Consider the following 19,234-nt stretch of genomic DNA (forward strand, 5'->3'; position numbering starts at 1 on the left):
ATGGATTAATGAGACAAAGTCAACATGGATTTAGTGAAGGGAAATCTTGCCTCACCAATCTACTACATTTTTTTGGATGGGTGAACAAACATATGGATAAATGGGAGCCGGTTGATATTGTGTATCTGGATTTTCAGAAGGCGTTTGACAAAGTACCTCATGAAAGACACCAGAGGAAATTGGAGAGTCATGGGATAGGAGGTAGTGGATTAAAAACTGGTTAAAAGATAGAAAACAGAGAGTAATGTTAAATGGTCAGTATTCTCAATGGAGAAGGGTAGTTAGTGGGGTTCCCCAGGGCTCTGTGCTGTGACCGCTGCTTTTTAACATATTATAAATGACCTAGAAATGGGAGTAACTAGTGAAGTAATTAAATTTCTGATGACACAAAGTTATTCAAAGTCATTAAATCGCGGGAGGATTGTGAAAAATTACAAGAGGACCTTACGAGACTGGGAGACTGGGCGTCTAAATGGCAGATGAGGCTTAATGTGAATAAGTGCAAAGGGATGCATGTGGGAAAGAGGAACCAGAATTATAGCTACTGTGAGAAGGCTACATTCCAGATGGATAGAATGAAGCAGCAAAACCCTAAACTACAGCTACCAGAAGTCATTGCAGGAGGGAAGGTAGAGGGTGATGATAAAAGAAGGGAATGGATTTCCAGTCCCAGCAGGGGGAGCCCTGGGGATAGGCAAGCTGACCATATACCGTCTCTGACCACAAGAGGGAGGGAAAATGAAGGAGCCCAGTTCCCCTGGACCCGCAATCAGTATATCATGCAGCCCACCTGTAATAGAGAGGGGTGGGGTGAGAAGCAGGAGGAGGATTGGATGGATTGTATGGAAGAGGGGGTTAATCAGGCTGGGCAGGAGGAAGAAACGTCAATGGAATGGGAGCTTGAGAGCACTGAGGAGCACAGCGCCTGAAGGTTTGCAAACCTACATTGTTTTGGAGTTTATTTTGATTTAAACCCTGCTTAAATAGAGAAGCCTGTTTTCTTTTGTGGGACCTGTTTGCTTTGGGGAAACCCTGAATGTTGGAAAGTTTGCTGGGAGAATTACAAACCTGTTTTGAAACCTGATTATTTTGAGAAACTCTGTTGAATTTGAAAGGCTTGTTTATGAAGGAGGACTGCCTGGTGGGAAGAGGGGAAATCCTGCTTGGGGGCAAGTACTGTTTGTTTGCTACTGACTTTGACAAAAAGGAGGGATTTCAAAAGGACTATTGCATCCCCCTCAGGGAAGGGGGCAGAGACTTTGTGTTTAGTGGGCTGGTGTACTAAGCAAAGCAGAACAGCCCTGCTGAAGAAGCCAAACCCAGGACTCTGGAGTGAAGTAGTGGTCATTAACCTGGAAAATAAAGGAATGTTTTGAAGTATCCACTGGTGGCAGTTTGTGAATATCTTGCTATTCGCGGGAGGTGGCTTCCTCCCCCATACCGGAGCAGCGGGCCCGTTTACAGTATGTCATACAAGGTTCCACGTTAGGAGTCACGGACCAAGAAAGGGATCTAGGTGTCGTCATTGATGATAAGTTGAAACCTTCTGCTCAGTGTGCTGTCGCGGCTAAGAAAGCAAATAGAATGTTAGGTATTATTAGGAAAGGAATGGAAAACAAAAATGAGGATGTTATAATGCCTTTGTATCGTTCCATGGTTTGACTGCACCTCGAATATTGTGTTCAATTCTGGTCGCGGCATCTCAAAAAAGATATAGTGGAATTAGAAAAGGTGGAGAGAAGGGCGACGAAAATGATAAATGGGATGGGACGACTTCCCTATGAGGAAAGGCTAAAGCGGCTAGGGCTCTTCAGCTTGGAGAAAAGGCGGCTGAGGGGAGATATGATAGAGGTCTATAAAATGAGTGGAGTTGAACGGATAGATGTGAAGCGTCTGTTCATGCTTTCCAAAAATACTAGGACTAGGGGGCATGCGATGAAGCTACAATGTAGTAAATTTAAAACGAATCGGAGAAAATGTTTCTTCACTCAATGTGTAATTAAACTCTGGAATTTGTTGCCAGATAATGTGGTAAAAGCTTAGCGGAGTTTAAAAATGGTTTGGACGGCTTCTTAAAGGAAAAGTCCATAGACCATTATTAAATGGACGGGGAAAATCCACTATTTCTGGGATAAGCAGTGTAAAATGTTTTGTATATTTTTGGGATCTTGCTAGGTATTTGTGACTTGGATTGGCCACTGTTGGAAACAGGATGCTGGGCTCAATGGACCTTTGGTCTTTCCCAGTATGGCAATATTTATGTACTTATATCTGCCTAGGGCATCAGAGTTCAAGGGGTAGGACATTAGCATAGCACCAAGACATCAGTGATGTTTTTGAATAACCACATGGGCTCAAAGCTATCTGCATCCTGCCCCCTGTGACAGGAAGTTTGTATTGGAAGGGGATGTACAGTACAGACCTGGAATGATGTGGTTACTGAACATTGTGCTTCTTGTTCCAGCATAGGGATCAACCACCAAGGTGGAGGAACGAAGAACACTACAACTGTGGCAGGAACGATCAAAGAGTAGTGTGGAGGGATGACACTTCCAAAAATCACTAGGGAGTCAAAGGAGTCATACACAGAGTTTATTCCTAGAGAACAGTCAGTAGCTTTGACACGGTGCCATGTTTCGATGCTTGCCGTGCCTGCCTCAGGAATCTGGATCAATCAGATGTGGAAAGATGTACACAAGAGTCTGCTCCTTTATTGTGTTTCCAAAGGAGCAGACTCTTTGTGCGCTTTTAGAATAGTAGAACTGAAAATTGTTTTGGTACATCTTCATACAGATTGTTAAATTTGTGCCCATACACAGCGTGTACATCTTTCCACATCTGATCAATCCAGACTTCTAAGGCAGGCACGGCTAACGCCGAAACATGGCACAATGTCGAGTCTACAGGCTGTTCTCTAGGAATAAACTCTGTGTATAACTCCTTTGATTCCCTCGTGTTTTTTGGAAGTGTCATCCCTCCACACTACTCCTTTGATTGTTCTTGCTTCCTGTTTTGGCACAGATGACAAAGGTAGGGTGATACCAGCTGCAGCAGGAGAAATGGAAGAGGGAGAGATGCTGGACACAGTTGAGGGAGAGGGGAAGAGGAAAGGAGAAATGCTGGAGATGGGGAAAGAGAGATGCTAGACTTTCTCTGAAAAAGCACTTCGTCTGTAGCCTAGGGAAAGCTGCAGTGCTCCCTTACAGTTTAGAGACAGAACTGCGAGCCTTCTTGTGAAGGCTGTGGAAAAAGCCACACTAGTCAAGGTTTTGGTTGATGCCTGGAATGCCCTCCCGAGGGAGGTAGTGGAGAGAAAAACTGTTGCAGAATTCAAAATGGCGTGGGATGAACACAGAGGATCATCTAATTAAAAAATGAATAGTATAAAAAAAACAAAACGTAAAGGGTTGCATATGTGTTTGCATATCAAGTGGTGCTTACATGGCAACTTCGGCTGTATCAATTAAGGTTGTTGCTTGGCTGGCTATTACAGTCTGAGTGCCACATATAGCAATCTGGTTTAGGATGGGTTGGAGAGATTTTCGACAGACACTCCAGTAATTTGGAATGTGAGAACAGTGCTGGGCAGACTTTTATGGTCTGTGTCCCGCAAATGACAAGACGGATTTGGATAGACTTTGACAGCAACTGCAGTAGTTGGAACATAAGGGCGGACTTCTATGGTCTATGTCCCAGAAACAACAAAGACCATGATCAAGTATATTAATATCACGTTCATTGTTGATTTAATCTAGAATTGAGAATGAATGTGACTGTTGGGCAGACTGGATGGACCATTCAGGTCTTTATCTGCTGTCACACTGTGTTACTATGGGGTCATTTTCGAAAGAGAAAAATATATAAAAAGTAGCATAAAGCAGCATTTGGATGTTTTTCTTACAAAAATGTCCAAATCAGTATTTTCAAAACCTATTTTTAGATGTTTTTCTATGAAGTCCATCAGAAGTGTATTCAAATCACAAGGGGGCATGTTGGGGGTGTTTCAAAGGCAGGATTAGGGTGTGTCTAACACTTGGATATTTTACAGCCATAATGGAACAAAACAAAAATGTCCAGGACTAAAACTAAGATGTTTTGGTCTAGACCTGTTTTCAGAATGAATAAGGCACAAAAAGGTGCCCTAAAGGACCAGATGACCACTGGAGGGAATCAGGGGTGACTCCCCCCAATACCCCCCTGTGGTCACTGATCCCCTCCCACCCACCCCCAAAAATGTGAATAAAAATATGACTTACCAGCCTCTATGACAGCTTCAGATGTTAAGTCAGGTTTATTAAAGCAGCATGCAGGTCCCTGGAGCAGCGTATTGGTCTGTGCAGTACACAGTGGGGGGGACCCAGGCCCCTGTCTCCCTCTACCTGTCACACTTGTGGTGGAAACTGTGACCTCTCCCAAGGCAGGGGCGTAGCCACGGGTGGGCCTGGATGGGCCTGGGCCCACCCACTTTGGGCTCAGGCCCACCCAGCAAAGAATGCACCTCATACAGAACGAAACCACAATTTCAGCTTTCCCTCTTCCAGTCCCAGCCGGAGCGCCGCAAGTTTTGTTCCCTCCCCTGTCATCCCCTTCCGAATCCAGCAGCAGTGCTAGCTCGAGCCGCGCAGCGCCCTCCGGCGCGCATGCTGCTATGAGTGCTTCCTCTGCGCTGGCCCCGCCTCTTCAGAAAGAGTATTGAAGAAAGTGAGGCCAGCCCGGAAGGAAGCAGTCGTGTAGCAGCAGCGTGCTGACGGATGCGGCGCCATTGCAGACATGAAGAGCTGGACCGGGTGGCTGGGAGGTAAAAAAAAAACATAGCGGGTGGCTGCCGGCGTGGTAGAGGGGAAAAAGGTGCAGCATGTCAGCGGGTGGCTGGCTGGTGGGAAGGTGCAGCTTGTCAGCGGGTGGCTGGCAGGGTGGGGGGGAGAGGGGAAATAGGTGCAGCATGTCAGCAGGTGGCTGAGGGGAGGGAGAAAAAATCAGCATGCTGGTAGGTGGCTTGAGGGGTCAGGGAGAGAGGGAGAGACAAGGGCACTGTTGGGATGAGGGAGTGAGACAGGGTAGTGCTAGGTGGCCGGGGTGGAGGAATAATTGTTTGATGTGGGGGGAGGGATGGAGAGATGCTGCAAGGGGAAAGAAAGGGAGAATTGTTGGATATGGGTGGGGTGGGGTGGGGAGAGGGAGGGAAAGGCTGCATAGGACTGGTAAAGGACCAGAGAGAAAAAAAGTGTTGGATATGGAAGTGGAAGGAAAGGAGGGAGAGATGAGAGGGGAAATGTTGAACATGGCATTGAGGTGAGGGGAAGGAAGGAAGGATGGAGAGATGCTGTGTGGCGTGGCGTGGCGTGACGGGGGGGGGGGAGTGAGATGTTAGACCAGGGGCTCAAGGCAGGGAGAGGGAGAAAAGTTGGACATGAAGGTGGAGGAGAGGAAAGGAGAGATGCACAAGCAGGGGAGGGGAGAAAAAGGGAAGATGGATCCAGGGAGAGAAGATGAACAATGGGTGGTAGGGAAGAGAAAGGGAAAAATGCTGAACAATAGGGGAGGGGAGAGAGATGGGACAGGAAGATGCTGGTGGTGGGAGGTAAAAGGGATAGGGAGATATCAGGCTAGAGGGTGAGGATGGGAGAAAGAGGGAACAGATGCTGGGCTGGAAGGGTGGAGGGAGGGAGACACTGGGAATGGTGGAAAGCATGGGGGAGAGGCCCAGGGAGTGGAGATGACAAGGAAATAAATGAGAGAACATTGATTACAGGGGTAAAAATATAGTAATGCTGCGTAGATTGAAGATGGAAAGGAATGATAGGCTAGGAAAGAGAGAGAGATGGGGAATAGGAGAGCTAGTGGGTGAAAGGAAATGGAAATATGATAGATATCTGAAAAGTAAAAAGAAGGAAAAGATTTAGAAAGAGGATGAAATTTCAGTGTACAGAGGCAGAAAAGAAAAAAGAAAGAAAGGAAAGAGCTAAAATGGAAAGATCAATATTTCAGAGGCAGGTGTAGTAAGGAAATGAAATGACAGGAGAAAAAAGACAAATGGACAGCCGCTTGAAGAATTAGCAGAAGACAGACAGGAAAGAGAAATTGGAAACAACATGATGGAAAATAGAATGTCCAGACAATAAAGGTAGAAAAATCATTTTATTTTGAATGTTTTAAATGGAATATGTTAGCTTTGGGAAATGTGCATAGTGGATGTCTTTTTATCGTGTTAAGTAGAAAAGGAAATGCGCTTTTATGTTTTTTTTTTCTCCAGTGTTGCAGTGCATGCTGAGATTCCCAGTTTAATTTTGTCTACATATTTTTATTTCTAATTTGTGATCCCTTGTTCTGTAATTTGTGAGGGTCTGTCAGTGTGACTGTAACAGCAGATGAAGAGATTGGAGAGGAGAGGGAATTGGGGGAGGGGCTTCTTTATTTTCTGCCTTGGTCACCAGCATGGTTAACAGCAGCCCTGACCCTTGCTGTGGCTAGTGGGGATCCCCAAGCCCTTTCAGCTGGGGATCTGTTCCGGGGCTGGCTGGAGCTGCCTTCCGTCGAGCTTGGCAGATGGTGGCAGCATCCTGGAGCCACTGACAACTAAGCATGTATGCGGTGCTGGCATCAGTGGCTCGAGGAGTTGCTACTGCCTGCTGGGCTTGGCGGGGAGGAGTTCTGGCCATCTCTGATGGAGGTCCCCAGCTGACAGAGATTGGGGATCCTCATCAGCTAAAGTATTTATATTTTGAGTTGGGAAGTGCTGGGGGAGAGAGAGAAAATTGTATGCCCAACCACTTTGTGCTCAGGCCCACCCAAAATTGGTTGTCTGGCTACGTCACTGTCCCAAGGTCACCAAAACCCACCTGTACCCACATATAGGTACCCCCTTCACCCATAAGGGCTATTGTAGTGGGGGACAGTGGGTTTTGGGTGGGCATTGGAGGGCTCTGGGGACAAGATAAGGGAGCAAAGGTAAGATGTGTACCTGGTAGCATTTTTATGAAGTGCACAGAAATGCCCTCTAGGGTGCCCCATTGCTCTCCTGCGATGTCTGAGGACTAGTCTACTAAAAATGCTTGCTCCTCCTGTATCCTAATGGCATGAATCTTTACATTTTGCACCTATTCGTTGGGTTTTTTTTTTTTAAAATGGGCCAAAAAACAAAATGTCCAAATCACAAAACCTTGTTCAAAACAGTATTTTAAAAAAAAAAAAAAAAGATAGACGTTTTTCTTTTTTGAAAATTACTTTATTTCCTGTTTGGATTGTGGATGTTTTGTGCAAAACGAGCAAAGATGGACTTAGACATCATATCGAAAGTGCCCATCCTTGTAGACACGACAAGGGGGAGGGGAAGAAGGAGAAATTCTGGACGTGATGGGGGGGGAAGAAGAAATTCTGTACACGGCAGTGGAAGGGGGACATGATGCTGGGCACGGAAGAGGGGAAGGAGAAGGGCGCTGGACATGGCAGAGGGGAGGGGGAAGGAGAAGGTGCTGGGCATGGCAGAGGGGAGGGGGAAGGAGAAGGTGCTGGGCACAGCAGGGGGAGGGGGGAGGAGATAGGCTGAATCCAGTAGGGGAGGGGAAAGGAGATATGCTGGATGCTGTGTGGGGATGAGGGGGAAAAGGAGAGCTGGACGCAGTAGGGGGAGAGGGAGAAGGAGAAATGCTGGATGCAGTAGGGGAAGATGGAGAAGGAGAGATGCTGATTGCAGTGGGGAGAGAGGGGGAAAGGAGAGAAGCTGGACATTGCAGGGATGGGCATATGGCTAAAGATTTGCCTAGAGGGATATCCTTGGGCTGGTCCTGTTCATATGGCTATTTTCTGCTTGTCCACATAAAGCCCGCTTCAGTGGCACAGCCAAGGGGGAGCCTCAGGGGCCTAGTGTCCCCCTCTCCACTTTGGGCTCAGCCCCCCCCCCCCCCCCCCAAAGTTACAGCAGTGAATACGGAGCTAGCAGGGATGCTTGAGCCCCGCCAGCCAAAGCAATTCGCCACCAGATCCCCTGCCTGTGCTCTGATCAGCAGGAAGTTGGCAGGGTGATCCAACTGCTGTTGCTGGCACTTCTGCACATGCTCAGTTCATGCACATGAACTGAGAATTGCACTGGAGTGCTGTTCTGGCAGAGAATGTCTTCGGCTGGTGGGGCGTGAGCATACAGGTATGGTGAGTTGGCAAAGGCAGCTGGGGGAGGGGGGACTGAGAGGAAATGCTTGGTCCAACCCTTAGCCCCCCCCTCCCCCCCTCCACCAAAATCAAGTTCTGGCTACACCCCTGGCATGTGTGAACAGTAGTAGTGATAAATTGGAGAAGTGATAGCACAATTGAAATACTTTGAAGCTAATATGTTACAGACTACTTCTTTGAGACCTGGGACTAAATTATTTCACCTGCTTTCCGTAAAGTACTATCAGTGTGTCTAGAAAACTATTACACGGATAGTAGGATATTATGCCTTATTTTATTGCAATCTATGTAGAATTAAGAATACCTTGTAGATCTGTGGAATAGAAATATTTATAATTGATCACCATGAATAAAGTGCTTTGCCTCAGTAACTTCTTTGTGGGGATTCTCTTTTCCCCAAGTTTTGCTTTGTTTAACCAGCACTTTTCCCTAACCCTTTTCTGTAAAATCTCTCTTAAGTCTAGAGAAGTTATAGCTGTGAAACAAGAAACGGAACAGGACATTACTCCAGATGCTGTGGATAGAGAAGTAAGTACCTATCTATTAATGCTAAGAATTGGTGAAGTAGAAATCTAGAAAGGATAGATTCCAAACGTGGATAACATTAAAATGGAACAAAGGAATCCAAAGTGTTCTACATACAATTCAAAATGCATTAAAATAGGAGTTTGTTTCACTGATCTACATAACATACTTTACACTTAATATGAAAAGTACTTACAGAAGTATTCATAAAATAATTAAGAATAAGGAAAAATGTTTGGATTGCATAAATGTTCACACCCTTTTCATAGCAACCCCAGATTGTCTCAGTCACAGTAGCTGAGCTGATTTGTGTACTTCTGAAAGAAGAATCAAGCTGCTTCTGTTGTTTGAAGTGAATTTGAAGCAAAGGACTAAACATGCCAAACACACAGCTGCTGAAAGAACTCCAGGATAAAGTTGTTGAAAGGTACTGGGAGGCACCTATAAGAACAAGACTAAGACTATCTCTTCTTCAGGAAGCAGTTAAAAGCTTGGCTTTTCACCTAGGCCTTTAATGGAAGAAGTAACTAACATTCTAATCACACACACACAAGGAGTGACGCCAGCTGCACATACTGTAACAGGGCTTGTTTATCTACTCCTACCCTAGCAGAAATAATATTCAAGCACCTTTTTGACTTCAGATGCAGCTTTAAATTGGTCCCCTTATTTTCTAACTCCAGTTACTCTAATTACTCTATCTTACCTATCTATGGGGCCCTTTTGCTAAAGGGCAGAAGGGGTAGCACGGGCTTGGCGTGCAGCAAATCGGGTGTACTGCCATGCCAGGCTTGCCCAGGAGCCCAGCAGTATTCCCACCTTTGCCACACGTCACTTCCAGCACTATAAAGTACATTTTTATTTTCTAGCACCATGGGGTGTGCCTGATGGTAATCTGGCAGTGGTTACCGCTGAGTTAGCGCTAGAGCCCTTGCCCACTAAATGGGTGGTTTACCGATTTTCCTGAAACAAAAGGCCTTTTACCAACGACAGTAAAATGTATCTTCAGCGCACAGCAAACCTACGTTTGAATATTTGTACAATTTTTCCTTAATGTTGAAAAGATAAATGGAACAAACTCCTACTTTATTGCATTTCAAATTTTATTTTTTAGACAGAAGAATGTGACAAGAGTATGAAGATTTTTACAAGGCCCCATATTTGTACCCAGGTTTTTCTGTGGTATCAATGTAGCCCTGTTCTAGAAAAAAGCACTTTTGTTTGCCTTACTGTACCTCTATTCATTTTTTACTGGCTTAAAATAAACAGAAGCCAGTGTGTTGGTATTAGATGCGCAGAATTCGTGGCATGGTTAGGCAATTTGGGCCTCATTGTTTGGAATCCAGGGGCCTGCCAAGCACAGTTGATGCATTTAAGGTCAGAAAACCAGTTCAGTATTCTCGTGCTGATAGAACTGATCTGAGCTGACTATAACAGAGGCTAGAAAATCTGCTTTGAAAGCCACTGGAATCATCTCAAATGAAACACCCAACTTTCAACTATGAAAGAGAGGATTGTTAAAGACTGTTACTCTCATGTTGGCTGACAAGGAGTCTGTTGAGGTAAATAGCTTGAGCTGACTATCTGACTTCACACTTCATGAAGCAGAGGAGTCAGTCCTTGCTTTTCATTAAGCATTCTAAAAGTCACTTTTCCTGGTACCATGGATAGGGATTTTGTGTTAACTGTTTCTTTTTTCAGAAGAGATTAACCAACCCCCTTTCATAGTATAAAAATGTATGTTTATCCAGATGTGTCCTTAAGGACATGTGAGGCTCATAGAGAATTTATTAAGTTAATACTCGGGGCTTTGGCTTTGGAAATGTCTTTTCTTTTGAAATTGCCTTAGAAGATGTCTAGTTAAATTGCAGGTTTATGTTATTTTCTGATCCTTTGAAATTGAGTTGATATGTACATAGAAGTCTGCAAGTAGAAATCTGGAGATAGTCATTAGATTCCTCCCAAGAGGTTATATGGGGTTCCTGGTTTGGAACATAGAGGCATAGGGCCTGATATTCAGACCATGGGAAATAGCCCGGCTAACTCCCAAGTTTGGCGCTGAGCCTGGATATTCAATGCTGGGCAGTTTTTCCGGTGACAGGCATTGAATATCCAGTTTATTTTTGTCAGTTCAAACTTAATCGGACAAGCCATTATTTAGTACTAGACAGTTAAGTTTGAACCAGCCAAAGATAGGCCTGGTATTCATGAGGCCAAATACGGCCACCAACCTTGTGCTGAAAATCAATGGATAACTGGTTATATCATGTGATATAACTGGCTAGCAGCTAACCCTGAATTTTCAGCTGGTCATAGCTGGTTATGGGGTACTTAACCGGCCAGGTGCTGATCCTGGCTGGTTAAATGGTTTTGAATATTGGGGGGGGGGGGGGGGGGGGGAATAGTTATCTTTATGAGCTTCCATTAAGGCATGGTGTTTTACCACCAGCTCATGCTGTTTTACCACAGATTCCTTTTTATGCAATGAGACCAATGACACATCCTAATGGTAACCCATGTTGATAACTTCCTCCCTTAAATGATTGCTTGTTTTGCCTGGTTTTGTATTTTCTTGATTTGCTCTTATTCTCTCTCCTCCTGTAGGGACTAAACTACATTTTTACCAAATCCAAAAGAGAATTGGCAAATGAGTGAGAGGAATAATTTATCTTATAGCACTCTGGAAAAATCTTAGAAACAATCTCCCACTCTAGATCCTAATTCACAGTCCAAAATTTTTATGCACACATACTTTATACTGAGAGTAAGACATGAGACTCAGATGTTACTATAAACAGGTAAGCTGTTTATTGTACCATAAGCAGCAAATAATAATAGATGTAATCAGAAACAATGAATCGTGCTAACCCAAAAGATCTGTGTTTTTTTTATTTTTTTTTTTTTATTTTATTTATTAGATTTCAAAATTTTTTTACACGTAAAACATGTAAATAGTAATACATTGTATACCTTGATCAATAATCTAAACAATTATATTACTAATAATTTGCAAGTACACAAATTCACCAAGTAAGAACAGGTTATACAATTAATTAGACCACAACTATAACTTCCAGGGGAAACGTGAATTAGATTATAGGAGATCTCAAAGAAGAAAAAGAAAATAATCGTTTATGGCCTGGCCTATCTTACCCTTACTACTATTGATAATCTGATAACATCAATTATTCTGCAGGTGTAATGGCTAATTTTTTCATCGCTAAGAATGCTTTAAGATGTTCCGGTTCAAAAAATATATATTTTACTCCCAAAAGATCTGTGTTTAGGCAAGATAGCGCACACTCACCTAATCCTGAAATTAGGATACCTAACAACCCCAGACACTCATAGCTAGTAAGGAGCAACAGTTCAGACCTGACTGGAAGCAGCACGGGCACTTGATGATGGTAGATCAGGATTAGGAACACTGGTGCATGATGAGTCAGGACTCAGGCAGTAGGTGGACTCCCCAGCTGGGCAATCTCAGGCAGCAATGCCACAGATTAACGAGGCTTCATCGGGTGGCAGGGCTCGCTGAGAGCTGTTACCAGGGTTCCAAGAGATAAGAGCTCACCAGCTAAGCTGATAACACTTTCAACGAAGGGGTCTTTCTAGTGCCAAGTGGCCTTTATCAGACTGGATGGCTCCTTATGCACGTCGAGGCCTTTACACAATACCAAGCTTCTGCATTATTTTATTTTTTATTTTTAAGCCTGAAAATGGTCAGATCTGTAAAAGTCAGGTTCATGATTCAGGCCAGTGTTGAATTGTAGTGCGTTATGCATGTTTAGACCTATACTTCCTTTTATTATAGAACTATGATGTGTATTTTTCATTACCTTTACATTTTTTGGTAATCAGTTTTGAATATGGAGCTATTTTTTCTGGATGAAGTTACACTGTAAATTTTCAGAAAAGCATATAAACAAATAAAAAATTTGAAAAAGTATTCTAGGAGTTTTGCAAAAATGTTGAACCAGGAGTTGTAAAATCTGGACTTCCTTATGATTTGATTTCAGGCAACCACTTAACTTCAGTATTTTTCTTGTTGTTCGTTATTGAAACATAGTAGAAATGTAGGCAGCTAGGTCATATGGCCTATCTAGTCTGCCCGTCCATGCCATCTCCTTTCCCTATCACTCCCTTAGAGATCCTATGTACTTGTCCATATCTCTCTTGAGTTCAGGTACTGTTTTCATCTTCACCGCTTCCACCAGGAGGCCATTCCACAAACTCACCACCTTTTTCATGAAGTATTTCCTTGGGTTACTTCTGAGTCTATCCTCTTTCATTATAATTGTCACAGATTAAGGGATGCCCTTTACAATCTGTCATGGCCATAGGGGTCTTTGCAGTCTATCACAGCCGCAGGGGCCTTTGCAATCTGTCATAGATTCAGGGATGTTGAGCCCTTCGACTGCAGCCAGGGCTGTGGCAGACAAATCCTCTGGATTGGCTCAGGGCAGGATTCAACAACAAGACAAGGACCGGATCCAGATGAGGCAAGGAAAGCAAGGCAAAGGGGCGGAACTGGAACCCAGGCAAAACAAGGCAAGGCTTGGAACTAGGATAAAACTGGGCTTAGAATAGGGAAGACAGAACAGCACTCCAGGCATAACAAGGTAAGATACAGATACAAATTAAAACTGGGTCCAGGATAGGCAAGACAAGGGCAAGGTAAGAACTGGATCTGGACAGGACTGGACAAGGCTAAGCACAACTGGACAAAGTAGACAGACAAGACAGAAGCTGGATCCAGATGAGGCAAGAGAGCAAGGCAAAAGGGCTAGAACTGAACCCATATAGGAACACAGCAAGACACAGGAACAGGGCTAGAACTGGGTTCAGACAAGGCAAGGCTAGGCAGGGCAAGAACTGGAACCAGGCACGAGAAAGAGCAAAGCAAGACAAGGCACAAGACACAGCAGACAAAGCAGGGCTGGGCAACAGGGACAAACAGAAGCAGACTAAAAACAAGACAGGAACGGAGCTTGGCTGAAGCAGGAACCAGGAACAGAACTTGGCTGAATCAGAAATAGAGCTTGTCTGTAGCAGGAAACAGGAATGGAGCTTGACTGTAGCAGAAACAGAGCTTGGCTGTGGCAGGACCTGGGAACAGAGCTTGGCTGTGGCAGGAACCGGGAACAGAGCTTGGCTGTAGCAAAAACCGGGAACAGAGCTTAGCTATAGCAGAAACAGGAACAGATCTAGACTGTAGGAGAAGCCAAGAACAAGGTTTAACTGTAAGAGCCAGGAGCAGGGTAAGACTGAAGCAAGAGTGGAGCGGGGTCAAACAGTAACAGAAACCAGGGGCAGGGTTTGGCTATAGCAGGAGCTAGGCTTTCAGGAACAAGGTTCAGAAACAAGACCTACAGGAACAAGGATTCAGGAACAAAACTCAGGATCAAAGCTAGGCAGGAATCAAGGCATACAGGGATAGAACATCCATGAACAAGGTTTGCAAAAGCAAGGCTTTCAGGAACAGGGTTCAGAAACAAGACACACAGGAACAAGGATTCAGGGACAAGACACAGGAACAAAGATGGGCAGGAAACAAAGCATACAGGAACAAAGCCAAGCAGGAATTGGATCCAAACAGGGAACACAAAAAAAAGGCTAAGAGATCACTTGCAAAGGCAATCCTCCTCTACTTCTATCCCACTGTCAGTTGGTGTACCTCAGGGATCTGTCCTGGGATCTCTTCTTTTCTCCATCTATACTTCTTCCCTTGGTACTCTGGTTTTTCGGTATCATCTTTACGCTGATGACTCCCAGATCTACCTCTCTCCACACCAGAAATCTCAGCCGAAATCCAGGCCAAAGTATCAGCCTGCCTGTCTGATATTGCTGCCTGAATGTCTCAGCACCATCTGAAACTAAACATGACCAAGACTGAGCTTCTTATCTTTCCCCCTAAACCAACTTCTCCTCCTCCCCCATTCTCTGTTTCTGTGGATAACACTCTCATCCTTCCTATCTCATCAGCTCGTAACCTTGGGGTCATCGTCGACTCCTCCCTCTCCTTCTCTGCACATATTCAGCAGACTGCTAAAACCTGCCGTTTCTTCCTCTATAATATCACCAAAATTCGCCCTTTCCTATCTGAGCACACGACCAGACCCCTCATCCACACTCTTATCACCTCTTGCTTAGACTATTGCAACTTGCGTCTCACAGGTCTCCCACTTAGCCATCTCTCTCCTCTTCAATGTGTTCAAACTTCTGCTGCACAACTAATATTCCACCAGTGTCGTTATGCTCATATTAGCCATCTCCTCAAGTCACTTCACTGGCTTCCTATCCGTTTCCGCATACAGTTCAAACTCCTCTTATTGACTTATAAGTGCATTCACTCTACAGCTCCTGAGTACCTTTCCACTCTCATCGCTCCCTACATTCCTCCCCGGGAACTCCGTTCACTGGGTAAATCTCTCTTATCTGCACCCTTCTCCTCCACTGCTAACTCCAGACTCCATTCCTTTTATTTTGCTGCACCATATGCCTGGAATAGACTTCCCTGAGCCAGTACGTCAAGCTCCATCTCTGGCCGTCTTTAAATCTAAGCTAAAAGCCCACCTTTTTGATGCTGCTTTTAACTCCTAACCCTTATTCACTTGTTCAGAACCCTTATTTTATCATCCTCACTTTAATATTCCCTTATCTATTGTTTGTCCTGTTTGTCTGTCCTAATTAGGTTGTAAGCTCTGTCGAGCAGGGACTGTCTCTTCATTTTCAAGTGTACAGCACTGCGTACGTCTAGTAGTGCTTTAGAAATGATAAGTAGTAGTAGTAAAGGCAAAACATGAAAGTTCCAGAGTTCCTTGTAAAGGTCCTCACTGATGACATCAGAACCTCTGGTGCCCTGGAAAGGCTTGAACACAGGAACACCAGAGCAAGGCTTCTATGGATTCTGAAGTGAGGCTTGGATGCAGGAGCACCAGAGTAAGGCTTGGATAAACTAGAGTGAGGCTTGGATGCAGGAACACCAGAGTGAGCTTGGATAACAGGGAAACAAGCAACAGATGCATCAATGCAGGAAAAAGGCAGTCCAGAGAAGCCGCAGAGTCAGATCAGCCAAACAAAAGAGGGTGAGAGAAGGAATAAACCACAGTGTCTCATGTGAAGGCCTCTTGAAATAGGTGTGCTTTAAGCAACCTCTTAAAGGGCAGCAAGGCAGTTTCCAACCTTAATGAGGCTGATAACTGATTCCAAAGCTGAGGTCCTACCACATTGAACATTGAATTTTGCTGTTAAATTAAGGAGCCCTGTTGGAAAGAGGGCAGCACCAGTTGGCCCTGATGGGCCAACCAAAGGGTTCAAGTGGGAATGTAAGATGAGCCAAGAAAGAAGGGAACCAGGGGTTTTAAACAGCAACACTAAGATCTTAAAAAGTAATGCAAAATCTCACCTGCAACCAGTGCACCTCCTTCAATAATGCTGTCACATGGTCAAATTTTCATTCCCTAAATAAGAGCTTTATTGCTGTAGCAGCTGAAGTCTCTTGGCTTCCCTACTGAAACTATTTGAAAGTGGCCTCAAGCAACCACTCACAATTGAGAATTTTTGACTTAAAAATCCCATCAGTAAAAAAGTGCCATCTTATCTATGGGCTATTCTCATCAATGCCATTGCACTCTTGCTATTGCTAGTTTCAGGGAAGTACAGTGAACAGACTAGCAGTGGTAAAGTTGCTTGACAAGATACAACCAGTGCTATGTATACCCCTGATGTGGGAAGGAAAATTCAGGGTGAGCTTGAACAGTGTTTAAATTAAAAAGAGGTTTGGAGAGAGGTGTGCAAGTGAGACTGGGGAGTGATAAAATAAATAGTAGTGATTGTTTAAAATATGTAAATGTTCTAAGGCTGGTTGAAAGTTTGTACTGAGCTTGTACACTGAGAGGAGGGCATGCCTGCAGGGACATGTGTATAATTATCAGGTGATATAGAGACTGCTACAACAAAAAAAACATTTGATTGGCTGATGACTCAAGTAGTGGGCTCAGAGGAAGTTTAGCTGAGACTGTTTTGAAAGAGTTGGCGAGTGAAATTCTGATTGCTTTTTCTTGTTCTTTTGAAAAAAAAATTTAAAAACAGGAGTGTGTGTGGTGCTGAGAAATACTGATTCCTGAATAAAACATTCTCCTTGGATAAGAAGGGTTTGTGATTTGTGAAAATATATTTTACTTCAGTGAATTTGCCAAAGTTTAGAGAGACATCACTGAGGGATAAATATATAATCTTCACATACTGAAATCTAATGATTTAGCTGTTTTCTTATGGCTTTGTTCTGACCCTGTTGAAATCTGTGAAGCTGTGGGCTATGGGAAAGGGGAGGGGTTGGGTTTGGGAAAGGCAGAGGAGCTGCTGGAGAGGAGGGAGAGAGAAAGCGAGAATTATGTTGGGCCAGGAGATGGAAGGAAGGGAGAGAGAGAGAGAGCAATTTGGAACTGAGCCTCAACTTATACACGAGTCACAGCATTTTTGGCCATTTTTAGTCCTAAAACTGCCTGCCCTGGGTTTATATATAAGATCGACTTATAGACGAGTATATACAGTAGATTGAAATCTCTTTTGGGAAGGGAATTACTGTACCTAAATATTATGCTGTGAGCTTTCATAAGTTGGAAAGATGGGTAAAAATGTAATGTTTTTATTATTATGGCACAACTGAGAGCTCTGAAAAATGTTTGCCATATTCATGATTTTCAGTTCCTTGTTTAACTATTAATAGGGTTATCATTTTGTGTCCTCTGAAAAAGAGGACACATGTCATGCCCCTTTTGGTCCTCGTTCCACCCCCTATTCCCCTCCCCCCGTCACATAGACCCCTCCCCCCCTCCCACTTACTATCTAGCCCTGGTGGTCTAGTGACGTCTTCGGGGCAGGAAAGAGCCCCCTCTTTCCTGCCCGGAGCACTGCATGCCCTTGCCTGCATCCTCCTCGGTCTCGGCTGGGGATTCAAAATGGCCGCCGAGAGTTGAAGCGGCCTCGCGAGACTTCAACTCTCAGCGGCCATTTTGAATCCTCAGCCGACCGAGAAGGATGATGGACAAGGGAGGCAGCGCTCAGGCCAGGAAAGAGGGGACTCTTTCTTGCCCCGAAGACGTCACTAGACCACCAGGGAACATGGTAGGGAAGGGGAGGGGAGACGAGACCGTCACCAGACCCAAGGCGCCAATCGCCCACCCGCCCGCACCCACGTTTGTCCAGAAATCCGGACAAACGTGCGTGCTGGCAAAATCTGCCGGACGCCCTGGACATGCCCTCAAAAAGAGGACATGTCCGGGGAAATCCAGACGAATGGTAACCCTAACTATTAAGAGGTTGAATTGCAGCTCTTATTTCAATCCAGTTAGTTCCTTTTTTCTTGATTTAGTTGTATGTGTTTAATCGTGTTTGGGAAAAACACTATTTGGTTACACTTTTCTCTGGTTTTGCCTAGTGGTTAGAGCATTGGGCTTTATCTCCTGTTGCCTCAGGTAGAGGAGGGACAGAGCAAGGGTTGCTGGTGTCTCCTTGCAGCCTTGCAGCAACTGGCCAGCAGTCTCCCCCTCCCACCACCACACTACTTGTTCAGCACTGACATGAGGTGGGACCCACAGTGCTGAAATATGAACCTGGCACTGCTGTAACCAAGGAAAGTGTGGTGCCCCCTGCCATGTTTGCCTTGCTTACTGTGTCCTGCTGGCTCTTAGGGAAAGGGAAGGGGAAATGGGCTTGATATACTGCCTTTCTGAGGTTTTTGCAACTACATTCAAAGCGGTTTACATATATTCAGGTACTTATTTTGTACCAGGGCAATGGAGGGCTAAGTGACTTGCCCAGAGCCACAAGGAGCTGCAGTGGGAATCAAACTCAGTTCCCCAGGATCAAAGTCCACTGCACTAACCACTAGGCTACTCCTCTTAGGTACTCTCATGGAAGGGAGTAATGAAATTACCCATGACGCTGCAAGCTTATTTTGAAAAGAAAACTCTTGATGTCATTTCTATTTGAAAAGATAGCCAGAGCACACGCCTTGGGTACAAAGTACAGGGAGCAGGTGCAAAATGTGCACTGGAAACTATCCACAAAGATTTCATCATACCATTGCCATATTACAGGCTCTTCTAATTTCATGGTTAGACTGTTGTAATACAGTCTATGCAGGTATTACTAACCAACAGTTAAGGCATTTATAGACATTGCAAAATACTGCCTCCCAATTTCTGCATGGAACCAAAACGTACGATTATGTCATTTCGTTACTTCGTTCCCTACGTTGATTACTTCTTTTTTTTTTTATACTGTTTTTATTGAAATTTTCCAAATTTTACAACTTTTCAAATAATCATCTCAACAGAGCACCAGTCAATAACATATGACAAAATAAACTTGAACTTCCAAGACTATCGATACAGATTACTTCACATTGCATATAGAACCCCCCCCCCCCTTGTATCTTCCCCCCTTCCCTCCCCCATCCCCTGCAGCATTGGAATTATGAAAGATTTTGCTTGACCGTCTCATAAGGTTGCCAAATTTTATGATAGATATGCAGCTG

General features: G+C 44.4%; 1 protein-coding gene across 8 annotated transcripts in view; it reads left to right on the top strand.

Annotated features, from left to right (window-relative positions):
* TEX55 (testis expressed 55) overlaps nucleotides 1-19,234 on the top strand; it is a 185,849-nt gene that overhangs the window by 29,061 nt on the left and 137,554 nt on the right. For all 8 annotated transcript variants that reach the window (XM_030205079.1, XM_030205085.1, XM_030205083.1 and 5 more), the window contains exon 3: nucleotides 8,626-8,694. In XM_030205079.1, coding sequence (XP_030060939.1) covers nucleotides 8,626-8,694 — 69 coding nt within the window. The remainder of the gene's footprint in view (nucleotides 1-8,625; nucleotides 8,695-19,234) is intronic.

This window comes from Microcaecilia unicolor, chromosome 5, assembly GCF_901765095.1.
Source record: "Microcaecilia unicolor chromosome 5, aMicUni1.1, whole genome shotgun sequence".
NCBI classification, from domain to species: Eukaryota; Metazoa; Chordata; class Amphibia; order Gymnophiona; family Siphonopidae; genus Microcaecilia; species Microcaecilia unicolor.